This window comes from Amphiura filiformis, chromosome 10 (genome assembly GCF_039555335.1).
Source record: "Amphiura filiformis chromosome 10, Afil_fr2py, whole genome shotgun sequence".
Taxonomy (NCBI): Eukaryota; Metazoa; Echinodermata; class Ophiuroidea; order Amphilepidida; family Amphiuridae; genus Amphiura; species Amphiura filiformis.
In genome coordinates, this window is record NC_092637.1 from 62,023,924 (window position 1) to 62,049,027 (window position 25,104).

Below are 25,104 nucleotides of genomic sequence, written 5' to 3' on the forward strand. Positions count from 1 at the left end.
AAATAAGTATGCTACATTGCCCTATACAGGGTGTAACAATAAAATTTGTACAATTTTGAAAATAGAATGACACAAGTATGCCGCTTATGTTGTGGTTTGATATTTATATGTCTATCAAGATAATTTGCTTAGCCATCAGCAAAGCTTTGTTTCAATAAAATCGACGGTATAAAAGTGAAGATATGGCCAATTATGTAACCTAGTCTTAAAACCGCTTGGGCCACTTTTGTCTAAACTGTTACAAAAGTGACTGAATAGAGTTGGAACCATGGACGATGCTCTTATGATAGGTAGTTTTAAATGGGGTATTCGAAGTGGTAGAAATGATTACATAATAGAATATCTCCTTGAGTTTTGGAAAGTCACAACTAATCACTGACATAACGACCTCATTTACTAGAAATCGTGGCTGCAGCTCAACAACTTCAACCCCAATTCACGTTGGAAGAGCGTATTTTTATGGTTGTGACATTCGGTAGCACATGGAGTCAAGCAGAAACCATAAGATTGTTTATAGCTCATTTTCCAAACTCATTTCTTCCATCAAGGCATACAATTACATATAACTATGAGAAGTATGTGGAATTTGTTAACAGACATGCTGGCAATAGTGGTCGCCCCAGAACAGCTAGAAGCCAAGCTGAACTTAATTTCAAAATACTATTGTTTTGTACTTATGGATGCAAAAACTGTTCTCAGTTTTACCAACGATATCTCAGGGATATGAGAAATTACTTTATTTATAAGATAATTTGAAAGAAATTTCATGACTTCATTTACAGATTTTAAAGAAAGATCATATTGTCATTAAGTTCATGTTAATTATATGAAGAAACACGACTTATAATTCTTTTGTGTCAGTTATTTGATGTTTAATGCACGATAAGCATATCTACGCGGTACAAACTTGATGTGCGCAAACATGGCAAAAGTGGCCCAACACGTTTTCTGGACGTTTTAATTAATCGGACATAACCTTTGAACCCAAGCTAGTAAAGAAACCAACTAAACGCCTTCTTTTAGCCAAGATATTACTGGTTGTATTGCATATAACAATTGTGCCATAACTCTTTTAGTTTTTTCCTGAGAAGTCAAAATGCAATTGTATAAATTTTATTGTTACACCCTGTAGAATGGAAGAAATAAAATTAATGAAGTAAACCACTAGTGTTGCTGGGCATGCTGGGTGTGAGATAACTTGCCTGATCACCAACTATGCCTCTTCTTTTATTGATGTTATTTATCAATTTTCGTTTATTTCAACCTCATCACCCGTAAGAATCAGTTGCCAACTTTATACCCTTACCAAAAATATAACATGAAAATTGATCATCACCATGCGGATATATTGCTGGGGTGTTGAGCTTAGGGGTGGAAAAAAGAAGGGGTGGCGGAAGCAGAATGGCGGCAAAAAAAAATTATTAAAGATCAAAGGGCGCAAAAAGTATGAAACAGGTTTTAATTAATTGGTAAACAAATGGAACCATACATAAAATGAGTTTGTTTTTAGGTCGCTAGAGATGGTGTGATGTTAGTGGCTATTGTTGTTGATGTTGTTGTCGTTGTTGTGTGTGTGTGTGTTGGGGGGGTGCTGACATAACCAGTTTGGAGAGTTAGTCAATACATAGTGTTAGGCACAAAAGGCTACCACATAGAAGAGATTTTAAGTATGGCTTAAGGTTGGTCTGAACCCTGGAATTATGGAAACTTTCGGGCCTCATAACTTCTAAATTATTGGTCTAAGTATATAAAAGTATACATATTTAGAATGGCAAAGACTTTTTTCATTTTTTTGAATTTAGACCAACTTTGACAAATTTGCACCAAAATGGTCAAAAAATGCTGATTTTTCAAAAAAATCATAAAAAAGCCCGATTTTGGCCCAACTTTCAACTATTTTTGGTGAAATTGGTCAAAATTCAAAAAAATTGAAAAAACGGGTCCTAGATATTTTGATCTAGTTTTTAAAATTAATAAAAAAAACGAAAAGAAGTGGGCCAAAAACCAATATTTTGGGGATTTGACCTCACAGATGAACTTATCAAGTCTTTGCCATTCTAAATAAATACTGTTATATACTTTAGACCAACAATTTAGAAGTTATGAGGCCCGAAAGTTTCCATAATTCCAGGGTTCAGACCAACCTTAAATCTTTCTTTAACAGCAATTACAGCACTATTGCTAGTAATAGTTACGACTGTCTGGTGCCAGCAAAATCAAACCCGAGTACCTGATACGAGCGGAGCAAATGTCACCCAAGCGGTAGTGGATGCAGTGGTCCAGAGTGGTATATTCCCCGCTGATAATAATTTCCTAAGACGAATCGCTTATGTGGAATCAAGGGATGGCACTGATCCTAACACATACCGTGCTGGATATGACGGTGGCATCTGGCAGGTGAGATGCATTCGGAATCCATTTATGGACCCATTAACAATTCATAAGGAACACAACGTAACCACGGATTGCAATATTTCCTGATTATATTCGGCTCTATCCTAAAAAGGAGTTTTCCACGTTAAAGCTTGTCAAACAAGTTTAATTTGGATTGATCACAAGATCACTCAAAATGGGAAATTTTTGTTCAGAATGTTGTTCTTTCATATTTGACTAAACTTATCAAAAATTTAATACAAATTAAAGGAGTGTTTCGTGATCCTAGCATCCTCTTTTTATGACATTTGTCAGTACATATCCACGAAAAAAGCCTATTCCCAAAATGTCAGTTGATTCCGATTTTGCGTTTGCGAGTTATGCATGATTATGTGTATTACACTGCTCCATAGACAATGCGTTGTAATTTCGTTCTGGTGCACCAGAACGAAATTCAAATTTCACGATATCTTTGCAACACGAATTAATCTGCAAGAAATATTTTGTACATAAACATTATGTAGCCAGAGGTTTCCAGTGATATAAAAATCTCAACTTTTTTTGAGAAAAGTAGGGGGATGAGGCTGTGGATCACGAAATGCCCCTTTAACAAACATTTTATTTATGAATATTATCAATCATCCAGGTAGATCAAATAGTTGACTAAATTATAATTCTATTCAACTGGACTTACTATTTATGATGGCTACGGTATCACGTCATATCCATGACGCATCATCAGGCCGAGTGATCTTGAATTGGCTCTGTATTCTTGACCTGTGACGTCACGATGGTAGAAGTGACGTCACACGATAGTCGTCGAGGGATCTTCCTGATGGTCGGTTCGTAACTCTTGGACAAGTTATCCACAAACTTGGTGTGATCAAAACGCTCTTTCACCGCGCGGAGACCATCCCGTCAACGGACGAAGCTAAAGCTGGTGAACGCGAACATCTGAAGTCGGCCTTAGGTACCTGTGGGTACAAGGACTGGACGTTCCAAAAAGCTTTGAAACCGCAAAAGGACCAAACATCGCCCAAACAATCTTCTACCACCGCTTCGAGCACCCGCAAGTTCGGTATTACTATCCCTTATGTCTCAGATGTTTCTGAGAAGCTAAAGAGGATCTTCGGACAGCACCAGATCCCGGTCTCATTAAAACCCTGTAACACTCTGAGACAAAAGTTAGTCCATCCGAAGGATAAGATCCCGCAACGCAAACAAAGCAACATTGTTTATGCAATTAACTGCCAGGATTCGGACTGTGAGAACTACTACATAGGGGAGACAAAACAACCTCTCCACAAGCGCATGTATCAACATCGTCGCCCTAGTTCAACAGGGCTCAACGACTCTGCGGTATACACGCACCTCAAAGCAGCCAAACACAACTTTGAGGACAAGGACGTTGTTGTGCTTGATAAAGAACATAGGTGGTATGAAAGAGGGGTGAAAGAAGCTATATATGTTCGCAGGGAGGAGTCAACCTTGAATCGCGGAGGGGGACTACGCCACAACTTGTCCAAGAGTTACGAACCGACCATCAGGAAGATCCCTCGACGACTCTCGTGTGACGTCACTTCTACCATCGTGACGTCACAGGTCAAGAATACAGAGCCAATTCAAGATCACTCGGCCTGATGATGCGTCATGGATATGACGTGATACCGTAGCCATCATAAATAGTAAGTCCAGTTGAATAGAATTATAATTTAGTCAACTATAACAAACATTTGCTCTAAATCTTTTACGGCTGATACACATTTTTAAAGCTTATTCCTAAAGAACTTGTTGCTGTTAACCGAAAAAGAAAAACAGAAAAGCACACCCTCCAAAAACAAACAAACAAACAAACAAACAAACAAACAAACAAACAAACAAACAAACAAACAAACAAACACCAAAAAAAACACAACAACAAATAAAACCAAACACACAAGTAAACAAAAAACAAAAACAAAACAAAACAAAAAACGAAAAACTTTGAAAGTTTTCGAGGAACTTTCAAAGGGAAAAACTTTGCGAACAAAATTATCAAAAATTGCTTTAAAAGAAATTGGCTTAATATTACAAAAAAACAAAAACAAAACAAAAACAAAACTACAATATCCGAGGTAGCAGAGCAATGGGAAACTTCTCTCAGGAGCATTGGCTACGTCACTGCTACCTCACCCCCTTAATGTTTGTACAGTCACTATTCCTTTTTATGTTGGAATTATAGGTTGACCTCACCGAATTTCAAGACACACAAAATACGGCAGCACACCCAGCACTTGTCGCCAAATTTAACCAGATACAACAAGCTTTTGGAATCAACTGGCAGAGAGTTCAATGGAGTGATCTACGCAAGCCTTTATACTCTGCTATTGCAGCAAGACTCTTTTTGTCCAACAAACCACAGGTATGTAGACGGTACATTAAAGCGAGCAGGGAAAAGGTCCACATTTGGGAAATTTATCACCCCCTCCCTCACAAAAAGTCCTGCCAATCCTCTTTGTCTAGATTTACCTCTGATACACGTGTAAAGGAGTCAGTCAATTTTGTAACAGATTTGGGAAACTTGATGTATATCCTAAATACGAAAGGTCAGCATTTTCATATAGTCGTCGGCTTTTCCTCCCAGCTACACATATACACTTTAAGGACATATCATTAGATTATAAATGGTACATTTTTCATTCAAAACTGTTCAAAATAGCCCTTTTGTTTTAGATGGATGTAGTATCAATAATTGCTGTATTAAAAGCGATTTTACCTCTGACACACGTTTAAAGGAGTCAGACAATTTTGTAAAAGAGAGTCGAAATTGCCCAATTTTGTAATATTTCGCGTTCATTTTTTCTTATTTTTCAACCTTTCACAGGTGTTAAGTTTTTCATTGAAAAAATTACAATGAAAATACAGAAAGCACATGGATGCACAAGGCACAAAATAGAGCAAAGAACGAAAAAAAAACCAAAATATGCAACTTACAAAGTGAAAGCTAAAAAAAGAGTGAGAGACATTTATGGCACACAATTCAAATATAGCATAGTAAACATACTCCGAATGCGCAAACCTTACCAAAAATATCTAATCGGCTTTTTCATTGCCATCATATTTTCCTTTTTCCACTGTCTCTTTGAGAACGTTAATAAACAACAATAAATACACATCCGAGTTATATTCTTAACGTATTTCTATTTCAGCTCGTAGACTTTATGTCTTCAGAAGATATCAAACGTTATTTCGACGTGTCTTCTATCGATAAAGGTAAACATATCATTTTGCTTCTGAAGATTTACAATGGATTGTAATCAGTGACGCGACGCACGACAGCGAAAGAGGAGGGTTTTGACACATCTTCAGAGGGCCATATCTTGAAAACGATTCGGAGTACAAGGCTAAAATTTTGCGTGTGTTCATTCTGGGAGTTTCATGAAAATCTGGGAAAAGAGGGTCAGTTGAGACGGAATGGCTCTATTTATTTTTTTATTTATTACACGTTGTCACTGGCACAGAATTACAAAAATATAATATTGCACATAAGTTACATCAAAAATTACACAAAATCATAAAAGGAACAAACATGTTTTTAAAGTCCAGTGAATGATTGGAGTGAACATGTGGTATGCACCTCAAGACCGCCCCAGCAAATCCAAATGCAAACACAAGTGCGTCAAAAGTGCGAGCAAATTTGGACTGGTAAAACTCTGAAACGTGTTGCTTAAGGGTATACGAGGTATTGTTGGTCGAAGCAGCCAAGAAAATTCGATCTTCATTATCTGAATCAATATATTATTGAAAAATAACACTTTGGTGTTTTGCAAAAGTTCATTCTACAAATCATATATTTTGCTTAATTTATTGATAATGAGTTATGTACGTTTTACAAAAGTGTTGTTGTTTCAGCCCTCTTTACAACATAACTCAAGAACCACAGGACCTACAAAAGTATATCTGTGATATTTGAATTATTCTACACGCTCGCTATGAATTGAGCAAAGCAATATGCTGTTAACTACTTTTTTTCTGCTGCTTCGACCAACAATACATCGTATATCCTTAAATGAAGCAACAGAATGTGTGGATCTGGTAATACTAGGGAGCTGGTTCCAAATGGGCACCATAAGCTGAATAAAGCCCATCTTGAGGCACTCAGTTTTAGAAAGGATCAGAGGAAAATCTGGTGGTGGGACGGCCTTTGTTAATACCATTAAAAAGAAGTGTCGAAAACAGGAAAAGGTGGAAGGAGATGTAAAAAGTGAGAGAGGGGGAGAGAGTGTGGGATAGAGCATATAGAGAGAGTAATATCCAGTGATCATGCAGCATAACATCCATCTTATTTGTAAAATAAAAGGTCATGTAAAATTAACTGTTGTCTTTCTAGAGGACCCAAAGTCTGTAAATTTGGAATAAACAGGCGTTTCATTGGACAGCAAATCTGATGGGTACCAATCATTTCGATACACCCTGTACAATGTACAGTGTACATGCACAATATATTAATTAATATTCTTATTGTTTCTACAGTTCCAGAATATGAAATCGTAAGCCCGTACATTGAAGAGGAAAATGGACGAAAGAGACGAGACATAGAAATTGAAAATGATCTAAAAGAAATTAAACTTCAAGCATTTGGTGAACATTTCCACATGAGATTGAAAGAAAACAGATACCTCTTAGCAGATGGACTTGAAGTAGAACAATTACATGCGAATGGGACTATAGATAAAATACCATTTGGAAGGAAGCGGTGTTTTTATATAGGTCAACTTATATCGCATAATGTATCGAGAGTAGCTGTTAGTACATGTAATGGCATGGTAAGTAACTGCTTAAAATGTTATGTAAAAGGGTTTAATGTAGTTTAATGTACTTCTTACTTTAGGAAGGTTCACGACTTTTTAATATATATACAGTTACAGATTTCATTCAGCGATAATAATAATGATAATAATAATAATAATGATGATGATGATGATGATGATGATGATGATGATGATGATGATGATGATGATGATGATGATGATGATGATGATGATAATAGTAATAGTAATAATAATAATAATAATAATAATAATAATAATAATAATAATAATAATAATAATAATAATAATAATAATAATAATATAAAAGAGTTATTGCTCAAAACCTAACGGCGATAACTCCATAGTCAAGTACGATTATTTGGATGTATTTACATGAACTTCATTATCTAACACTAATAATACAATAATACGCTCGTAATAATAGTTAACTGGGCAACACTTTCAAACATTCTGTTATGGTGGCAATAAACTGTTTCGTTTTCATTTCAGATGGGTATTATTGCAATGGAGGAAGAAAACCTCTTCATCCGTCCTCTAAGAGATGATCACGCAGCCGAGTATAGGCGAAGACGTAGAGACGCAGAGAATCCACATATCATTTATAAAAGAAGTATAGAAGGGAAGCCGAAAGCAGAAATTGAGACTAACGCAACACACTTTTGTGCTCTAGATGCAGGTAAGATGGCAAACAATTTATTATTGGATTTTTAAATTATTAGTTTCTTCATACCTTTAAAGCCAACCAACACTTTTTGGTACTTTAAATTATTTCCGCCAGTACAAAATTAAACTTCTACTACATTTTGTTTACTTTTTCGTTACACATTTTGGAAGTCATGATAATTTTTTACCTAATAGGTTGGGTCTATTTTGACAAATCGCGTTCCTAGCAGCAAATTGGCAAGCAGTTTATTTTTGTTAATTTGGGTATGCTGAACTCGAATTTCTGCCAAGCAATATTTTGAGACCGTGACCCTCAAAAAGACCCCCAAAAGACCCCATAGGATCGCATAGGGGGCAAAACTTAATTGTATTCTAATAACACTTTCACACATGTCAAATTACGCGTCTGGTCCGATGAATCTCAGAAAGGTTTTTGTCTGTTTGAACTTGTTTGGACATGTGTGCGTTAGTTAACACAAAAGTGAAGTAAATTGCACTTTGAAAGTAAAATTGCAGTAAATTGCCTAACTGTTGTTAGTCACAACTTTTAAAGGTTTGAGCAAGGTATACAAGATATTGATGAAAAAACTTTTTATTTTGCATGGAAAAAATAACGAACGGCCAGATATGCTAAATATCATAAATTATTTCTAAAAGCTGGAAAATTTGGATGACAAATACATGTATGATGATTTGTTTTGGCAAACATATTTTTAAAATATTAAAAAATTATCAGTTAATAAAAACCAACATCACTACTTATAAAATTGATTTTCCATGAGTTTTAGCATAATTGAACTTGATAAAAAAATACCTAATAATTGTCCGTCAATGCAACATATGGGTAGAGAAAACCTGTTTGTTTTTGTTCCCAAACGGCTTTCTTTTCAGACTTATTTTATTTCAAACAGAAAAAAAGTGATTTGAAGAAGCTAAATTAATGATAGCTTCATGTAGAATCTATAATATACATTATCATTGTTTTAGTGCTTATTTAAATAAAGAGCGTTATCCATTCAATTAATTTCGTGACTTGTGAGTTTATTTATCCAAAATACTAATACAAATTGTTTATGGCCATATGAAGGGAAAAATCAGTTTCAGTACCGATTGGGGGTGGGGGGGGAGGGGGAGGAAGTCCTGCATAGTAAGAAATACTAATATTAAGAACAAATATACGGAAATACATTTAATCTGTATTTCAATTGACACTTTATGCACACAAATAATAAGTAACCAACATATAAGAAAATCGCCTTGAAAAGTGTTAAACAGACCACTGTTTTACAACGTATTTGAAGTCGAGAGCGTGCATACACCCGCTTGGTCACACAAGGTTAGTCGACCTTTTGTGTTGTTTTTCTTGATTTTCCGAAATTCGTAGTATCATCTGCCATAGCGATAATATATATACTGCGCCAAAAAGGTATTCTTACACTTGGAAGTAAAACCCTTTTTTAAAACTAAACCATATTTGGGTAAATTTATTTATTTAATAGATGCACCATCTAATCCGGCACAATATGACACCCCATTGAATCCAATGTGACTTCAAGAAGCAAACTTACAAGCATTTGATTAGACGAAGGTCCAGTTTTAAATTTTTTTATGCGTGCCTTTAAATTAAAACAAAAGGAACAAAAGAAAACTGATATAAAGAACTGACAAATAAAATGAAAGTTATGAAAAGTACAGAGAAGTAAAAACTGAAATAAAAACTGCTTTACATATAGCTTCATTGAAGAAACCATGGAGCTATCAAAGATGGAGAGGCAATAGATTATGTAACGCATTGTAAATGCCGATTTCAAATCTGACAAGCTATTCATCGAAAGGTACCTTTTGTTTGGGACAAAGGGCTTCCGCCATTAAATCGGTAAGCTGACCCGACAGTGTATTAACCAGCGCACTGAATGGTCTATTGTTCTATTGTGTCCGATTTGAGCGCTGACATATTGGAAAATGTTGCCAATCAATATTCATGAGAGTGTACATTCAACGTCCAATTTTCGAAATTGGGTGACTTGTGCTTGGCAGGTGTAAAATACATCTGACTGGGCGTTTTAAATACGTAACGCATAAAGGCATTGACATCATCGAATGACTGTCTATAGTGCTGTTAGTGTTAGGCCTATGTGGGGGGGGGGGGCTGTGTTTAGTTTCTATAATAATTATTATAAGGCCTACATTTATTTGTCATTCCTTTCTTTTCCTTTCTCTGTACTTATTCTTTCCTTGCTAAAGTATCACACCCTCTTCTTATCTCCCTTCTCCATCCCCTCATACTTTTGTCCCTCTTTTTCTCTTCCTCCAGCCCCTCTCATTCTTCATGTCCCCTCCTCCACCTCTTCTTCCCTCCTCCCCTCCCAAGACCTCTCACAAAAGAGCTGCCCCCCCTTCAGTACGCCACTGTTTATGACATTCTCCTTCTTAAAATAAAATAAAATGTCAATTTGTGAAACAACTTTTATATAGGCCTATACCGGTATACTTATTATATGTTACATGTATACGTAGCTATTACCATTATACAGTACTAGACATGCAGACATGGCAGCCTTGATGTGTAATCATTCAGCAAGCGCATTCAATTTATTTAAATGAAGCACCTACAGTCAGTGGGGTGACAACGAACTGCATCAGCGGCTAATGTGTGCCTTTTGTGCTTACGGCTACTCTATCACACCCTTGGGTGGTATGACAACAAAGGGTACTTTTCGTTCCAGTAAGCGCTTTCACGCGACTTTTGTTTGATCACTTATTGACAGTAGCCTGCTAGGTAAAGCGTTACTACACTGTCGGGTCAGCTTACCGATTTAATGGCGGAAGCCCTTTGTCCCAAACAAAAGGTACCTTTCGATGAATAGCTTGTCAGATTTTAAATCGGCACAAGTGAACAATGCGTTACATAATCTATTGCCTCTCCATCTTTAATAGCTCCATGGTATTAACGCTTTACCTAGCAGGCTACTGTTATCGTACAGAGCTGAAATTTGAAATATATCGGCATGTGCACAAATGTACCATTTAACTCCACAAGAAATGTCAAAATGGAACGAGGTTTAGAAATTAATATAATTGGAAAGTTTTACTGATCATTTTGGGACTCAGTCATTGGTGCTCAAATTTCAAGCCAGCAATGTATTTTTTTTCTTTTGCCTTCCTGAATATTTCTCTCTTTTGAGATGAGAGGTTTTGTCAATACAGCGACGATATATTGATTAACCCTTCAAAGACTGTATAGCAAAGGAAAACCAATATTGTACTGTTAAGTAACAATACAAATGAAATTAACTTAAATCTGGTAAACAAAAGGAAATGTTGCAGTTAACATCAATATTGGAAGAAAGGTAGTGTATATAAATAAAAGAGTAAGATGTTCTCAGTCATCCAGTAGTTTAAATCACAGATGTTTTGTATTCAATTTTATTCAGATGGTATCAGACACACGACGGCGAGTTGCAATAAATTCAAATAGTCCCAGTAAAAGATAAATTCAATAATACAATTACAAGACCATTTTGATAGCATCAGATAGTTATAATTTCAACCATGTATAGCACAGTTTTTATTGGTTGTCAAACCGGTAACATCTTACGAACGTCATGTATTTTGTATGTATACATGTATGTCGAAGGTAAAACCTGCATGCCAAACTACGTGATTTGTTTTCTTCAGTTTAAGACTTTTTCTTGTATCATATCGCTTTGGATCATTGGTTTCATTTACTCGATGTATGAACCAAAGGCTGACGATATTGCGCTTTGTTTTGTGCTAACCTGCACATACTGACATGATTGAATGAAACCCAGACTATGAGTCATACTGTGAATTGCATACATTTCCTGCAATACCAAGATATTCCTGTATCGTCACAACTGGAGGAAGGAAGACACAATGAAAGAAAAAATTGAAAGAAAGAAAGAAAGAAAGAAAGAAAGAAAGAAAGAAAGAAAGAAAGGAAGGAAGGAAGGAAGGAAGGAAGGAAGGAAGGAAGGAAGGAAGGAAGGAAGAAAGAAAGAAAGAAAGAAAGAAAGAAAGAAAGAAAGAAAGAAAGAAAGAAAGAAAGAAAGAAAGAAAGAAAGAAAGAAAGAAAGAAAGAAAGAAAGGAAGAAAGGAAGGAAGGAAGGAAGGAAGGAAAGAAAGAAAGAAAGAAAGAAAGAAAGAAAGAAAGAAAGAAAGAAAGAAAGAAAGAAGAAAAGAAAAAAGAAAGAAGAAAAGAAAAGAAAACATAAACAGCGAATCAAAGAAAGAAACAAAGGCAACAAGACAGTAAGTCTGTTAGTGTAGTGAGGAGTGTAACCTAAAGCACTGACCACCCCACCCTTGACAGAGGGGCATCGCCTGCCATTTGGATGACCGAACTGTTCCGAATCTCAGGATGCTTCAGTTTAGGCTATGTATAGTGCCCACCGCAACCACACCACGGTTGTTTGATGTGATCATTTATTAATGTTTTTAACAAGTTCGATTCTATACCTGGACAATACCAACGACTATTACATTAATATACACAAGTCAGTTAGGACGCGGGACTACCAATTCTTTAGAAATGCATAGTCGCGCTAAAAGTCGATCGATACATGTTAAAATCAGCACAATTCAGAGATACACCTTTTGCTATGAAATTTATTTTCTCGGTCAAATATAAAGCAATATTTTTTTTCTTCAGTAATGTCAGTTAAAGACATAGTGCTTGGATATACATTTTTTTTAAAATCCTGGTGTTAAAATTCAAGCATCATATTTTGTCTTTTAGTGCGATATTTTTTATTTTTATAGGCCTTTAGTTCGCCCGTGAGCTTTTTACGGAATTCATTTTTTAGCGTCTCAAACTAATGTAGTTTGCTAAAGAAAGATATTTCCCACCTGTGTAAAGCACATCGTGTGGGTCTATATATTATAGTTTTGTCAGAATTTCCGTTTTTATTTTACCCTTTTTCCTTCATGCTCCGAAAATGTCAAACTCAGTACTTTATCTCGAGAACAACCAGCAGAAATAATCGATATTTCAATTGTTGTCAACCAGGTCCCTTTTCCATTGAAAACCAGGATTGCCTGACCAGCGATTTGGTAGCCCAAATCCCCAATTCTGGTAAATGAGGTGAATTATGGAAATTTGCTCCCGTGAGAGCCTGCAATTTCAATTTATAGGGGCTATGGATTCCATGATTATGAAAACCATTTTGTTTGTTTGTTTGTTTGTTTATTTACCTAGGATGAGGTCCTTGGGAAAATCCACTGTCCAAACCTAGAAAAATTCGCGTGTTATTAGAGGGGATTTTAATTTTCTGTCCCTCCTATCTCCAGGTGAATTTTGAATGACCCCCCCCCCATCGCGGGTTGGCATTTTCATTACACCCTTCAGACTTGCGTTCGGGTTTGTGTAGGCCTATTTGTCATATTTTAGCGCTATAGGACCTACTTTCTAAATGTAGGCTATAGCTATAGCCGTGCTATATAAATATTATAAGGTACCGGTATTATTATGTAGGCCTATGGGGGTGGGGTGAGTACTCAACACATTTTAACCATGACTTACGATGCAAGGCTCATTGTTGCCATAAATGATTTTTCCTTTAGGTCATTATAATAGGTTGTTATAAACTTCCATGTTTAACCTTGTATTGTTTTGGCTGCTTCATTATGACTTTCGGTGGGTTTAAGCAATTTCAAACAAACACAAACAAAAGGCACTATACCACTGTATCCAGGCCGGGCACCCAGAGATATCGATCCACAATGCTAGTATTAGCCTAAGATTTCACGCGTGGATTTGAAAATTTGTCAGCTGGTAGTCAAAAATTATGGAATCAAAACGGAAATTCTGACAAAACTATGATATATCGCTCACGGTGATGTGCGTTAGAAAGTTGGGAAAAATCCTTCTTTAGCGAACTATATTACTTTGAAAAGCTAAAAGATTGATCCAAAAAAGGCTCGCGGGCAGAGTTGAAGCCTATCAAAATCGAAAATCTTACACTAAATGACTGAATTTCACGACTAAGTTTAACACTAAGATTTGAAAAAAAATACAGTATCAAGCATTACAGTTTTTCCTGACATTTACTGAAAAAATGAAAATTATTGCTTTTCATTTGGCCGCGAAAAAAAATTTTACACTGAAAAGGTGTAACTCAAAATTGTGTTCATTTGAATACCAAATTCGATCGTTTGTATTGCCTTATTAAATGACTGAGTGAGCCTTGCAGAACAATAACAATCGGTAGTCCAGCGTCCTAACTGAAGTCATATATTTAATACTTATCTATTTTTAACTTGGATTTAACTTAACCCAAATAAATCGATACCTTTACTATGTAAACATAATGTACGCTAAAGTAATTTTCTGTGTTATTTACGCTTCATTTCCCCTCGCCGATTACATGGTTATATTATTTATACTGTTTATAATGATGTATTTGGTTTTATAGCAATCTTTACTGACAAAACTTGCTAATGACTAATGTCATGACCAGATTTACCAGGTTAAAATAATTATCCTGCTTGCGGTTTTATGACACTAAAACCAAGTTTCATCCATATGTGACATTGATTTGTTTAAAATGTCGCAGAAGAAAATATCCCAATATAGAAGGAAATGATAGTTCATTTATTTCATTTACCTGTACTGCAATATATGACTCACAAGTCACTGGAACAAATCTGTGAAAGTTGACAACAATACGACTACTTAGTTCGTAATGTTTGTTGTTCACGGGTCACAGAATAACGCACATACTAGTTTGAGTTAATTATCCCCATACTATATGACTTGGGTACTTTGCATTATACATTTGCCAAACTTGTTATTTAATAAAAACAATATAATGGTTGTTGACTTCTAAAATATAACTTAATTCATAAAATGTGCCTTTTCAGCAATAGGTATATGCATTTTTGAATATCGCAAAGTATATACTAATACATAATGTGAGGGTGCCAATGCAAATTTTGTTAAATTCTGGCTATGTATAAAAGTTAAGGCAAAGTTGATTTTCGGCTAAAAATTCTACAAAAATGCGATTTTCACCGAATTTTCTCCTAGATATAGAATGAAATGACTATTTCACCTACCTAACAAGTAAAAAGTCAGTAGCTCTTGGAATAATTTCACAAGAGCGAAATGAAAATCATTGGGGGCTCACCAACCCCATCTATATCTTTACCCCCAGTTAAGGTGCTAGGGTGAACAATTTTCACTAAAATTAGCGCAAAGGGTGGAACTACGATTACCTTAGGTCGTTTGGACGCAAACGCGTGCATTTTTTTTATGACGAATAACATTTGGAAAAACTATTTCATAATTTTAAACAGAAATTATTGTGGCAACCAGACCTCAGATCTATGCATTTGATCAGATTTGGCTCTGGTCCTTTTAGTTCGATAGGTCCTTTGGGCGTTCAGCGTCTCTGGCATTCAGATTTCATTACTTTACACATGCCAAGATTAAGCATTATTAAACACGCATCAGGCTTGCAGAATAACCGTATTTCTGATTTCCCTTTTCTTTTCCTTTTTCAGATTATTATAAAAATGCCACGTATTTCCATGATGCTGTCAAACTTTCCAAACATAAAGAAGCCTACTTAGATGAAAATAAAAGCGTACACACCATCAAAAAGAGAGCCGTTGGTTGTTCCGTTAAATTTATGGAGATTCGTCTGCTGATCGACAGAGACATGTTGGATTATCATGGACAAAATGCAATCGATTACACTATCACTCTCATGAACATTGTAAGTACTGCACACGGTTGTTTGGTATCTAAAACTGAGTCATTTTAAAGAAAAGTTAAACAATGATGGCGCTATTCACCTAATATCTTGTTTGCATCTTTACAAGTGGTAGACACTTGTAAAATGATATTAGAACATCAGCAAATAGACTAACATATGACAATGGAATTTTCATTAAAAAAAATCATGAAATGTAAGGTATAACTAATATTATTTTGCTAATTTAGATTTAAAATATATGTAAATGCTCCCAAATGTACAGTTTATAGAATTAAAATTACCACAAAAACTCAGAAAAAGATGAATAATTTGATATAGAAACTAAAATCTATGTTAAAAATTGCTAAAAAATATAAATTATGTGTATATACAGTTTGTTAGTGTGATAGCTGTTGGTATTTTTCAGAATCTAGAATTGAACATTATAATTATGATTTGTTAGAAAAAGTAATAAATGATCATATCAAACAACGTGTGCAACTAAGGTTAACGTTTAAATAAGTATTTCTGGTGCTCATCATTCCATTGTATCATATGTTATCTCAAGCATTTTTCAACTAATTTTTTTTCTCAAAAAGAAATAAAATTCAAAAAGGATAATTTTCTCATATCTCTTGTTACATTCATTCAAGACATGTAAAAAACCAAAGACTTGCTTAGGTGTTAATTTTATTTCTTTTTGCCGTTTTGCTCAATTTGATTTTTGGCTTAATGTTCAACTTAAAACGAATTACGACTCAAAATGAGGAGAATGCAACAGAACAGTATCGGTATTAATATATGTATGCTTTCCGCGTCTTGGCTTGAAGTGCATGATGATTAAAAGCGAAGAGAATGAATATAATATTGGTATTAGTGCACGCTTTCCAATCTTAATTTAGTTTCTGCGTGGAATTCACCAGGCAAATTCCATAAGTCTTTGCGTATTTACCCTTATAGATCGCGATATGCACATCTTTACTCCGCTTGCGTATTTACCCTTATAGATCGCGATCTTTACTCCGCAATTCATTGATGACTAATATCCGCGGTCAGATGTGCGCTTTAATACGACAATAGCGGTGATGAACGCAAAGGTATATGGCATTTGCCGAAATAGACTGGTTCTGTTTTCAATAAGTTTGCGTAAAAGTAGATAACCAGCTTATTTGTCTTTAAATTGGCATGCTGAACTGGAATCGGCTGCCCTTTAAGCAGTAATTTGAGACAGTGAGCTTCAAAAAGACTCCAAAATAGCCCACAAGATCGCATGGGGGGAAATTAATTTATTCAGATACCACTATTAAGCATGTCAATCCCAGCTAAGATTTGTGAAGTTTGTGGGCGTACGACCTATATTTAAGAAGTTATGTGAGACAAGAAAAGGTCAAGGTTAATTTACTTTTGTACAAGGGTCAAAAACCAATGTTACACACATTTTCGTAAAAATGGTTGCAAATTGTTCGTCTAGCTTAGAGGTTTCACAAAAAGAACAGTTTGCACCATCTGCGATTTTAGTTAGCATGTTACACAGCAAAGAGTTGAAAGATATGAAGGATTAAATAGGATACAATGGCCTTATTTTACGCACATTTTGTAAAAAACTATTATTTTGCGGAATCCCTGGAACTTAAAGAACAGTTTACCGCAGCTCCATTGTTACGACCCAGACAAAAAAATTGATATACCAAAGTGAATTTGGGGCATGTTTAATATTTGCCCGCTGTATGATCCTGTAGAGGTTCGGGATCCCTTTTTAGGGCCATGGTGTTCAAATAAATGCGCAGTAATATTTGAGCATACCCGAACCAACATCATCATCATCAACACCAATAAGATCAACGCAAAACAAAAATAATTGGTTGCCAATTGTTTGTCTTATGGGGTCAATTGCATATTCAAATGAAGACCTGAGAGCAAGCCTATAGTTTCTTAGGGTTTTATAATGTTTAACACATGTTCCAGGGTGAAAACATCAGGAAAGGTTGTAAAAGATTTGTTTTGGCCCCTGAATATGTATAACACATTACCAAACTATACGCAACTTTAGTGTATACATGTTGAGGGGCCAAGTGGACTTACGGTCTTCTTGCGCTCATGTCTTCAAATGTTGCTATTGTTTTTGTTTTATTTTAGGCGGCGGCCAGATTTGCGGAGCCCTCCTTGGGTGCATTGGTACACCTGCATATCGCGAAACTTGAAACAATCATGACAGACAGTGTAAGTACGATCATCTTTACTTTCACAATGATATGGGAAACAAAAACGTTTTTTGTCAACATTTTGGAATGTTTCCCTCAGTCAAAATATGAAAATTTACAAAAACGGTCGAGTTTGTTCATGTAATCATTTTAATTTACTTACTTAGGCTTACACTTCTATTTTTTTACATTTTGTAAAAACTGTCAAAAGCCAGGAATTTTTGACAATTACTAACAAATGCTTAAAACTATTTGACAAGAAAGGTGACATGCCCGATTTTTTGTCAGCTCAGTTCAGTCACGTAACCCAAGTAAACAGTTGAAAATTCCATTAGGCCTCAAAAATAAATTGTTCGATTGGCGTAACATAAAAAATAGGGTAGGTAGGTCGGGATTTTGTAAGTTGCGTTCGATAAAGGCATTGGAACTTTTTTTCTAGGGTCGGGCCTATAGTCGGGCTCTCATTCACGCGCGGATGGGAAATAGTGTTCACTTTATGTTTGATACGGTTTCTAGACTGAAATTTTGCGTAGAACACGCTCCCGTAGTCCACTTTACTACTTTTAGAGTCGGTCGGGTTACGCCAATCAAGCATTTTTGTTGAGGCCTTAAAATATTGTCGGTAACTACTCCTCAATGCACCCCACGCAATTGAATGCCCATTTGCTCATTCAAAATTAAGATTTTTTGCACTTCTTGGCTATAGTATGGTAGACGTCCTGCTAGCGTTTAAAAGGCATATCATACCAAGCAATCGCCATAGCGATTTTGATGACGTCAATTCCGGACAAATATGATTTGAGAGACTTCTTAAACCATATGTTGAGTTAGCGGTACAAATTGTTCCACGTGTTCCGCCATTCAACCGATAATCGTTTTTTTTTATTATACTTAATATAGAAAAGTACGAGTCTTCACTTTAAAAGGCATTATTTTACACCTCTTAATATTATTCGATTCTTCCAGTATACAGTAAATGGTAATAACTTACAAGTCTCTGCAGCTGGTAAGACTACACTAGAGAGTCTAGGCGCATTTCAAAGAAACTCTTACATACATGATGACAGTGACCCAAATCAGTGGGATGTCGCAGTTATGGTGACAAGGTAAGCATATGATAATTGGATTATGTTGTAGGAACTGAGTATTGAAAGTTACTCTAATCACCGCAGATTTACCAATTGGATTTCCGGGGCAATCGCTATAAGGTTGGTTTTAAACTCTGGAATTCTTTTGGGCCTCGTAACTACTAAATTGTTGGTCTTATAAAAGTCCAACAATTGTTGGTCTTATAAAAGTCCAACAATTGTGGTATAAAAGTACGCATATTATGTGGGAACAAATTTTGGTAAAAATAACGTGCATATGTTTTAAAATTTTGATCAAATTGGTGAGTAGAGTTCACTGCTAACGCCATACGGGTTACGTATTACGACATTGTGTGGTGGAACGTCATAGTGCCGTTCACATCCAAACTACACCCAGTTTGTGTCGGTCCTAACGCTCGTCGTTCCTAGTATGTTCTTGATAGCCGCATACAGTCTGCCCCGAGACTACATCTAAACACATTTGCAATAAGCTCATGGTGGCGCTATGCTGAGACAAATATATCTAAAGATATAGACCACTTGGCATGTGACGTCATTGCCCGGCAGTATGCGCGCGCATTATGACAATTTACATTGTTCTTTGCCCTGCAGTGTGCGTACGCATCGTAGTCTGCTAAGGGCATGTGCATTTTAAATCGCCCGCCACATTTCATACAATACAAGAAAGCCATTGAACAGTGTAGCGGCTCTTTCGAGCATATCGATAGACGAGTCCCTCGCCTTTGTTGATAAACAGTGATGTCAAGTGGTCTATAGGATACACTCATTGATTCACCTTGGGTGCATCGAACCAGAAAAGATACAAATAGATTCTCAGCGAATTGAACCCACTTTCTAATACGACTGGCTCTATCTTTTGCTCTAAGCATTCAGTCCAGATTAGCGATATTTGAGTTTTGCGGTCTATTGGAAGCTGAGTAGGTCTATTGTCCACACGTGTATGATATTTGTCTAAATAACCTAAACAGAGTTTGGTGTCAGATGGCCCATTACAGCTTTAGAAGTCGCCATGGTGTATATTATTAGAACAAAAAGAAATGAAGCCCATTATCATATAAATAGTACCCTGTTTAGTAGACTATGCCATAGTCTATTTTTGATGTTAATCATGATGAAAGCATTCAGTTGAACTCGAAATTATACTGATATTAATTACATCAAAATACTAGTGTAAAATTGTTATGAAAAAGTTGATATAATTATATTAGTGACAGTAAAAGTAAAGTGTACGTAGGCTTATATTATTGAATGCAACATATCATAATGTCAAACTTGTATTGGCACTTCAATACTGAACAATTCTGATTTTAGAATCTGCCAGTTTATTAATCGCGAAATTCCAGGTTAAAAATAGACTATGGACTTTTGATTTTAAACGGGATTTTGAACGGGCAAAGTCCCTAACACTCACACTGTCAATCATACTTGTTTATCAATCAAATTTAACCGCAAGCAAATACAAGACGCGATCATGCACTTATTGACGCGTTCATGCAATTACACAACACAAAGGCGGGGTAGGCCACATACTTGTGTACCATGTAGTTATTAATGGTAATGACAGGTACCCGGAGGATTTAAACCATAACGAGATCGGGGCGACCAATCACAAGCCAGATCCATTTAAAGATGCATTACATCATGGCCAATTTTAGTAGGCCAGATTTCCGACAATCTCATCCATAGAAGCTCATAGACAGCCGTGTTAAGCATGAAAACCGCAATCCAATATCAGTAGTCCACTTGGGAAGGTAACAAACAGAGGGAGTAGGGTTACTGAAAAGAACAGATGTGAAAATCTATCAATTGTGCACACATTAATTAAATCAGAGTTTTAAGCTTAAATACAATATCCAGAGTATGCACAATGGGCAAGTGGACTACGGGTAGTCTACCTGTTTAGTTGTTTAAGCAAAATGAAAGTAGATAAGTCAAGGGTGTAAAAGGTTTTAATAACATTTAAAAAACATTTTTTTTTCACAACTTGCCGCAAAATATTCTAACATGAACTTAAGTACACAAAATATTTGCCAGATAATAGTTTACTATAGCATTTCGAATTTTGGTTTAAAATGTTATTGTATCATTTTTTCAGTATAACACGTTTTTAAAAAAGAGTTTTCATGATTTTTATATAAACCGACATTGATATGTTATCAAAATGTTTTAACTAAAAAGCAAAAACACATGCATTATCATGTTTAAAAAAAATGTTGGTATTCGTTGGGTAGTATCCGTACGAAAAACATGTGGACAGCTGCTTAACGCAATGAAATAGCAATGGTGATAAATGACATTACATGAACTGCTGTTGCCCGTCCAAAACAGACAATTCATACCGACACGATCTTCCCTAAAACGCCTTTTCACAAGATGATTTTTGGACGACATTCTCTGGGCTAATCATTTTCCAATAGCCCGCAAACACTCAAATATCGCTAATCTGGACAGGATAGGTTAGAGTAATAGATACAGCCAGTCGTATCTGCATGTCAATACTGAGGAAAGTGGGTTCGATGAGAGAAGATTGAGAATCTATTTTCGTCTTCTCTGGTGAATCAATGGGTGCTTCTTATAATCTTTAGATATATTTGTCTCAGCATAGCGCCACCATGAGCTTATTGCAATTGTGTTTAGATGTACTCTCAGGTCAGACTATGTGAGGCTATCTCGAACAGTCCTGTATTCACTATTTATAAATAGCAATGAATTCTTGATGGAGAGAAATGGAGGTTGTCATTACGGCTGGGCGCCAGTATGTCTGGAGAGTTGACCTCTAGCACAGTAGGTGGTCTTCCTGTACTTTTCAATGGTAAGCCAGTTGACTTCAGCAACTAGTCGCTCAAAATTTGGTATGTTTTACCGAATAAAAACCATTATAAAATATAACATATGTACGTTACAGGGTCCCCCAAGATTTTTGGCACATATCATTTTTGTGAAAAGTCATGTATACCAACATCTTGTTTTCCTATTCATTTGTATGGAGTGAATGCCCGGAGTGAATGCTTATCTAGATACTCTTTGGTGATACGATGTTGTGTAATGGCTGCGCCCATGTACCCCATGGTGATATATAAATAGCTATTTATAAATACAGAATACAGGACTGTCGAACATACTAGGAACGACGAGCGTTAGGACCAACACAAATTGGCTGTGTAGGAGACTAATTTGGATGTGAACGGCACTATGACGTTATACCGCACAATGTATACCGCACGTATGGCGTTAGCAGTAAACGCCTCTTCGCAAACTTTCGACTTCCTCGACCACGATCTTGCTGATAGTCTGGGCTTAAAGTTCCATTCAGTAATCCCAGCGAAAGTGTAAAAAAGTAAAAAAATGAAGAGAATGTATGCAATATTGGTATCAGTGCACGCTTTCCAGTTCTTTACTAACATGCATCACGAGTTCATTTTCCAGCGGCTACTGAATGCAGATAATGATTATGATATTGATAATGATGTTTAAAAGGGGTTTCCGCAGTGTTCTTATCTTTGCTTTATTTCTTTAACATATGTACAGAAAGAATCTACTTAACGACGAGCAGAGTGATGTTTTACAAGGTATTGCGTTTCAGGACGGTACCTGTAACGTAGTCTTTGGCGCTGCTCTCGCCGAGGACAGCGGACTGTCATCAGGAAATATTATTGCACACGAATTAGGACATACGTAAGGGAATAAAGGGATGATTAATTTAACTTGCACTTCATGTGTATAATTATTGTATCTCCAATGGTTTTAAAAATGGCTATTTTCGCTGATTGACAACAGTGGGAGGAGTATTATGCAGTATTTTAAAAACGACAATAAATAATTTTCTCTTTTTTAATATACATCTTTCTTTTCAATTTTGCCCTGCTTTCTATTTTTCTCGTATTTCTTTATTTACGTGCAATAATTCGTCATTATATTGTTTCTAGAAGAAAAATCAAGTACTTTATACTTGCTCTAAACGCAGTTAGCGTTTGATTTCAGAGAAAGAATTGTATTATGACCCATATACATTATTAGTTCACATGCCTTTACATTTATTGTAATTTTAGCAGTGCCAGTACGTGGCGATACCATTCACACTCTATTTGAATTCCTTATCTTTCAACAGGTTGGGATTAGATCATGATGGCTCTGATCCTAATACTAACTGTCCCGACAATGTCAATGTAATGTCTGCCGTAAGCACAAGTGGAGCAGGTGCATTCAAATGGTCTACTTGCAGTCAACAACAGTTTATTCAATATTTAAGGTATAGTATTTTGGTACATGAAAGAGCTGCTTATTAGTATATTGCTTCTTGGAGATAGGGCTAGCACGTCTTCTTGATGTCGTTCCCAAGAAAGTCTGAAGGGTATGACCATTTAAACTTATGGCATCCGTAGAGCGGAAGAATCTTGTATATTCTAGAAGACTGACTCAGTTACCATCACTAACACTGCTTTTTTAATAAAAGTACTGCCTCTTCAAATAAATTAGCCCGGGGGGGGTTCTCAGTACAAATGACCATACGGGGACGTGCCGCAAATATGGGTAGCATTTTCAGCCTTTTGGTATATCAATGGCCCCTTTTTCAAAGCCTATTTTGGTATATAAATGGGTCCTTTTTTCAAAATTTTCTCAATTTTTTCGGAAAATAGCCCAATTTTTCCTTAATCTAGCCAAAATTTTGGGAAAATTTGTAAAAACTAAGACAATTTGGGTTAAATTTGGCCGAAAATTTTGACTTTTGGTATATAAATGGGTCCAAATTTCTTGAAAAATTGGTATATTTATGGGTCCACTTTGAAATTCTCAGCGGCACGTCCCTACCAAAACCAAACTTGAGTACCCCCCCAGGTAAATTAGTCAGTTGCATATTTTTGGAATGCCTTTGAATCAGTCTACTCCACAGTTAATTGCACGATGCACACATACGCCTTTTTACTTGTGCAGACTGATTATTCCAGTATAACATATTCCAATGTCGCGTCATTTTGTAGCGATCCTGACAGGAGTAGCTGTTTAAACGACGTACCAGTCAGCGTCTCCACCCATCCTATTAATTCAGGGGCTTTACCAGGCTATCAAGTCGTCACGGCAGATGAGCAGTGTATATTACGCAATTATACAGGAATGTGTAATTCTATCTCAAATGATGAGGTGAGTGAAATTCACTGAAAATGATCTAAATAATATTTGTTTTGAAGGCTATTTGATGAAAGTCATAGATTTCCCAATATAAAAATAGTAATCCAGTTATGTTTTTCATTATTTATCAACTTTGCAAAACATTCTTAATATAGCGAGTTGTTTAGCTCACAATCACTGTAAATATGTTATTGTTCTTTCAGACGATATGTGAGCGTTTGTTGTGCGCAAGGCTTGACAACAGGTGTTTTTACGATACACCTGCTGCTGAAGGTACTCCCTGTGGCCAGGGAAAGGTAAGTTACCAAGATTGTCTTTATAGCGTTTTATTGTACCATGTTCGTTTGAATAGAGCCTTCTCAGTCACCGCAAATGTCCAATGTAACCACCGCTGTGACCGAACACGCCAGAGATATGGCAATGGCCTAGAAATTCAAGGTTATCTAGAAACCCCCTTTTACCATTCGGTTGCTTTTCAGATTTAGCTAGTGTCCGAGGGGATATGTCATAGTATTTCGTCTATTTTTTTTCATTGAATGTTGCGACTGGAGCATAGCTAATATCAGTTTTTTGTAATCTTTACTAGTGATCCACATCGTCTCGCCACAATCATGAAGCATCCATTAGACACCGACATGTTGCTATACAATATATCTTCATTACCAAATACTTACCAACAATAATAATAGTTCTAACACCACTAATTACATGGCCAACCTCTTCCGGGTCCGTTTCTTGGTTTCTTCACAGTGGTGTATATCAGGTGCATGCGTGTCATCCGCGGGTCAGTTTCCTGCCGCCGTTAATGGAGGTTGGTCTTCATGGGCGTCCTATAGTCAGTGCTCACGAACCTGCGGAGGAGGCGTGCGAACAAGGGAAAGATGTTGTGATAACCCTAAGTAAGTTGTATAATGTAAATGAACCATAATTGTACTTCGTCCTTGGAAGGGGACTTTAGGCCGTCGTTTCTGTATACAGGGAGTCATACATGTATCTCGCAGTCAGTTTCAAAAGGAGGAGAGCATAAAACAGACCATGACTGTCCCAATGGAGACCCTTTAGTTACGAACAGAAATAATTAATGTCCACTCTCAATAAGGAT

The 25,104-nt window shown here is 36.2% G+C and overlaps 1 protein-coding gene across 1 annotated transcript in view; it reads left to right on the forward strand.

Moving 5' to 3' along the window:
* LOC140162025 (A disintegrin and metalloproteinase with thrombospondin motifs 6-like) overlaps positions 1-25,104 on the forward strand; it is a 49,377-nt gene that overhangs the window by 2,059 nt on the left and 22,214 nt on the right. Inside the window, exons 2-14 of the mRNA XM_072185314.1 lie at positions 2,165-2,397; positions 4,595-4,774; positions 5,562-5,625; positions 6,886-7,178; positions 7,674-7,860; positions 15,372-15,586; positions 17,702-17,785; positions 18,733-18,872; positions 22,404-22,550; positions 22,984-23,124; positions 23,855-24,014; positions 24,206-24,298; positions 24,753-24,901. Coding sequence (XP_072041415.1) covers positions 2,165-2,397; positions 4,595-4,774; positions 5,562-5,625; positions 6,886-7,178; positions 7,674-7,860; positions 15,372-15,586; positions 17,702-17,785; positions 18,733-18,872; positions 22,404-22,550; positions 22,984-23,124; positions 23,855-24,014; positions 24,206-24,298; positions 24,753-24,901 — 2,086 coding nt within the window. The remainder of the gene's footprint in view (positions 1-2,164; positions 2,398-4,594; positions 4,775-5,561; positions 5,626-6,885; positions 7,179-7,673; positions 7,861-15,371; positions 15,587-17,701; positions 17,786-18,732; positions 18,873-22,403; positions 22,551-22,983; positions 23,125-23,854; positions 24,015-24,205; positions 24,299-24,752; positions 24,902-25,104) is intronic.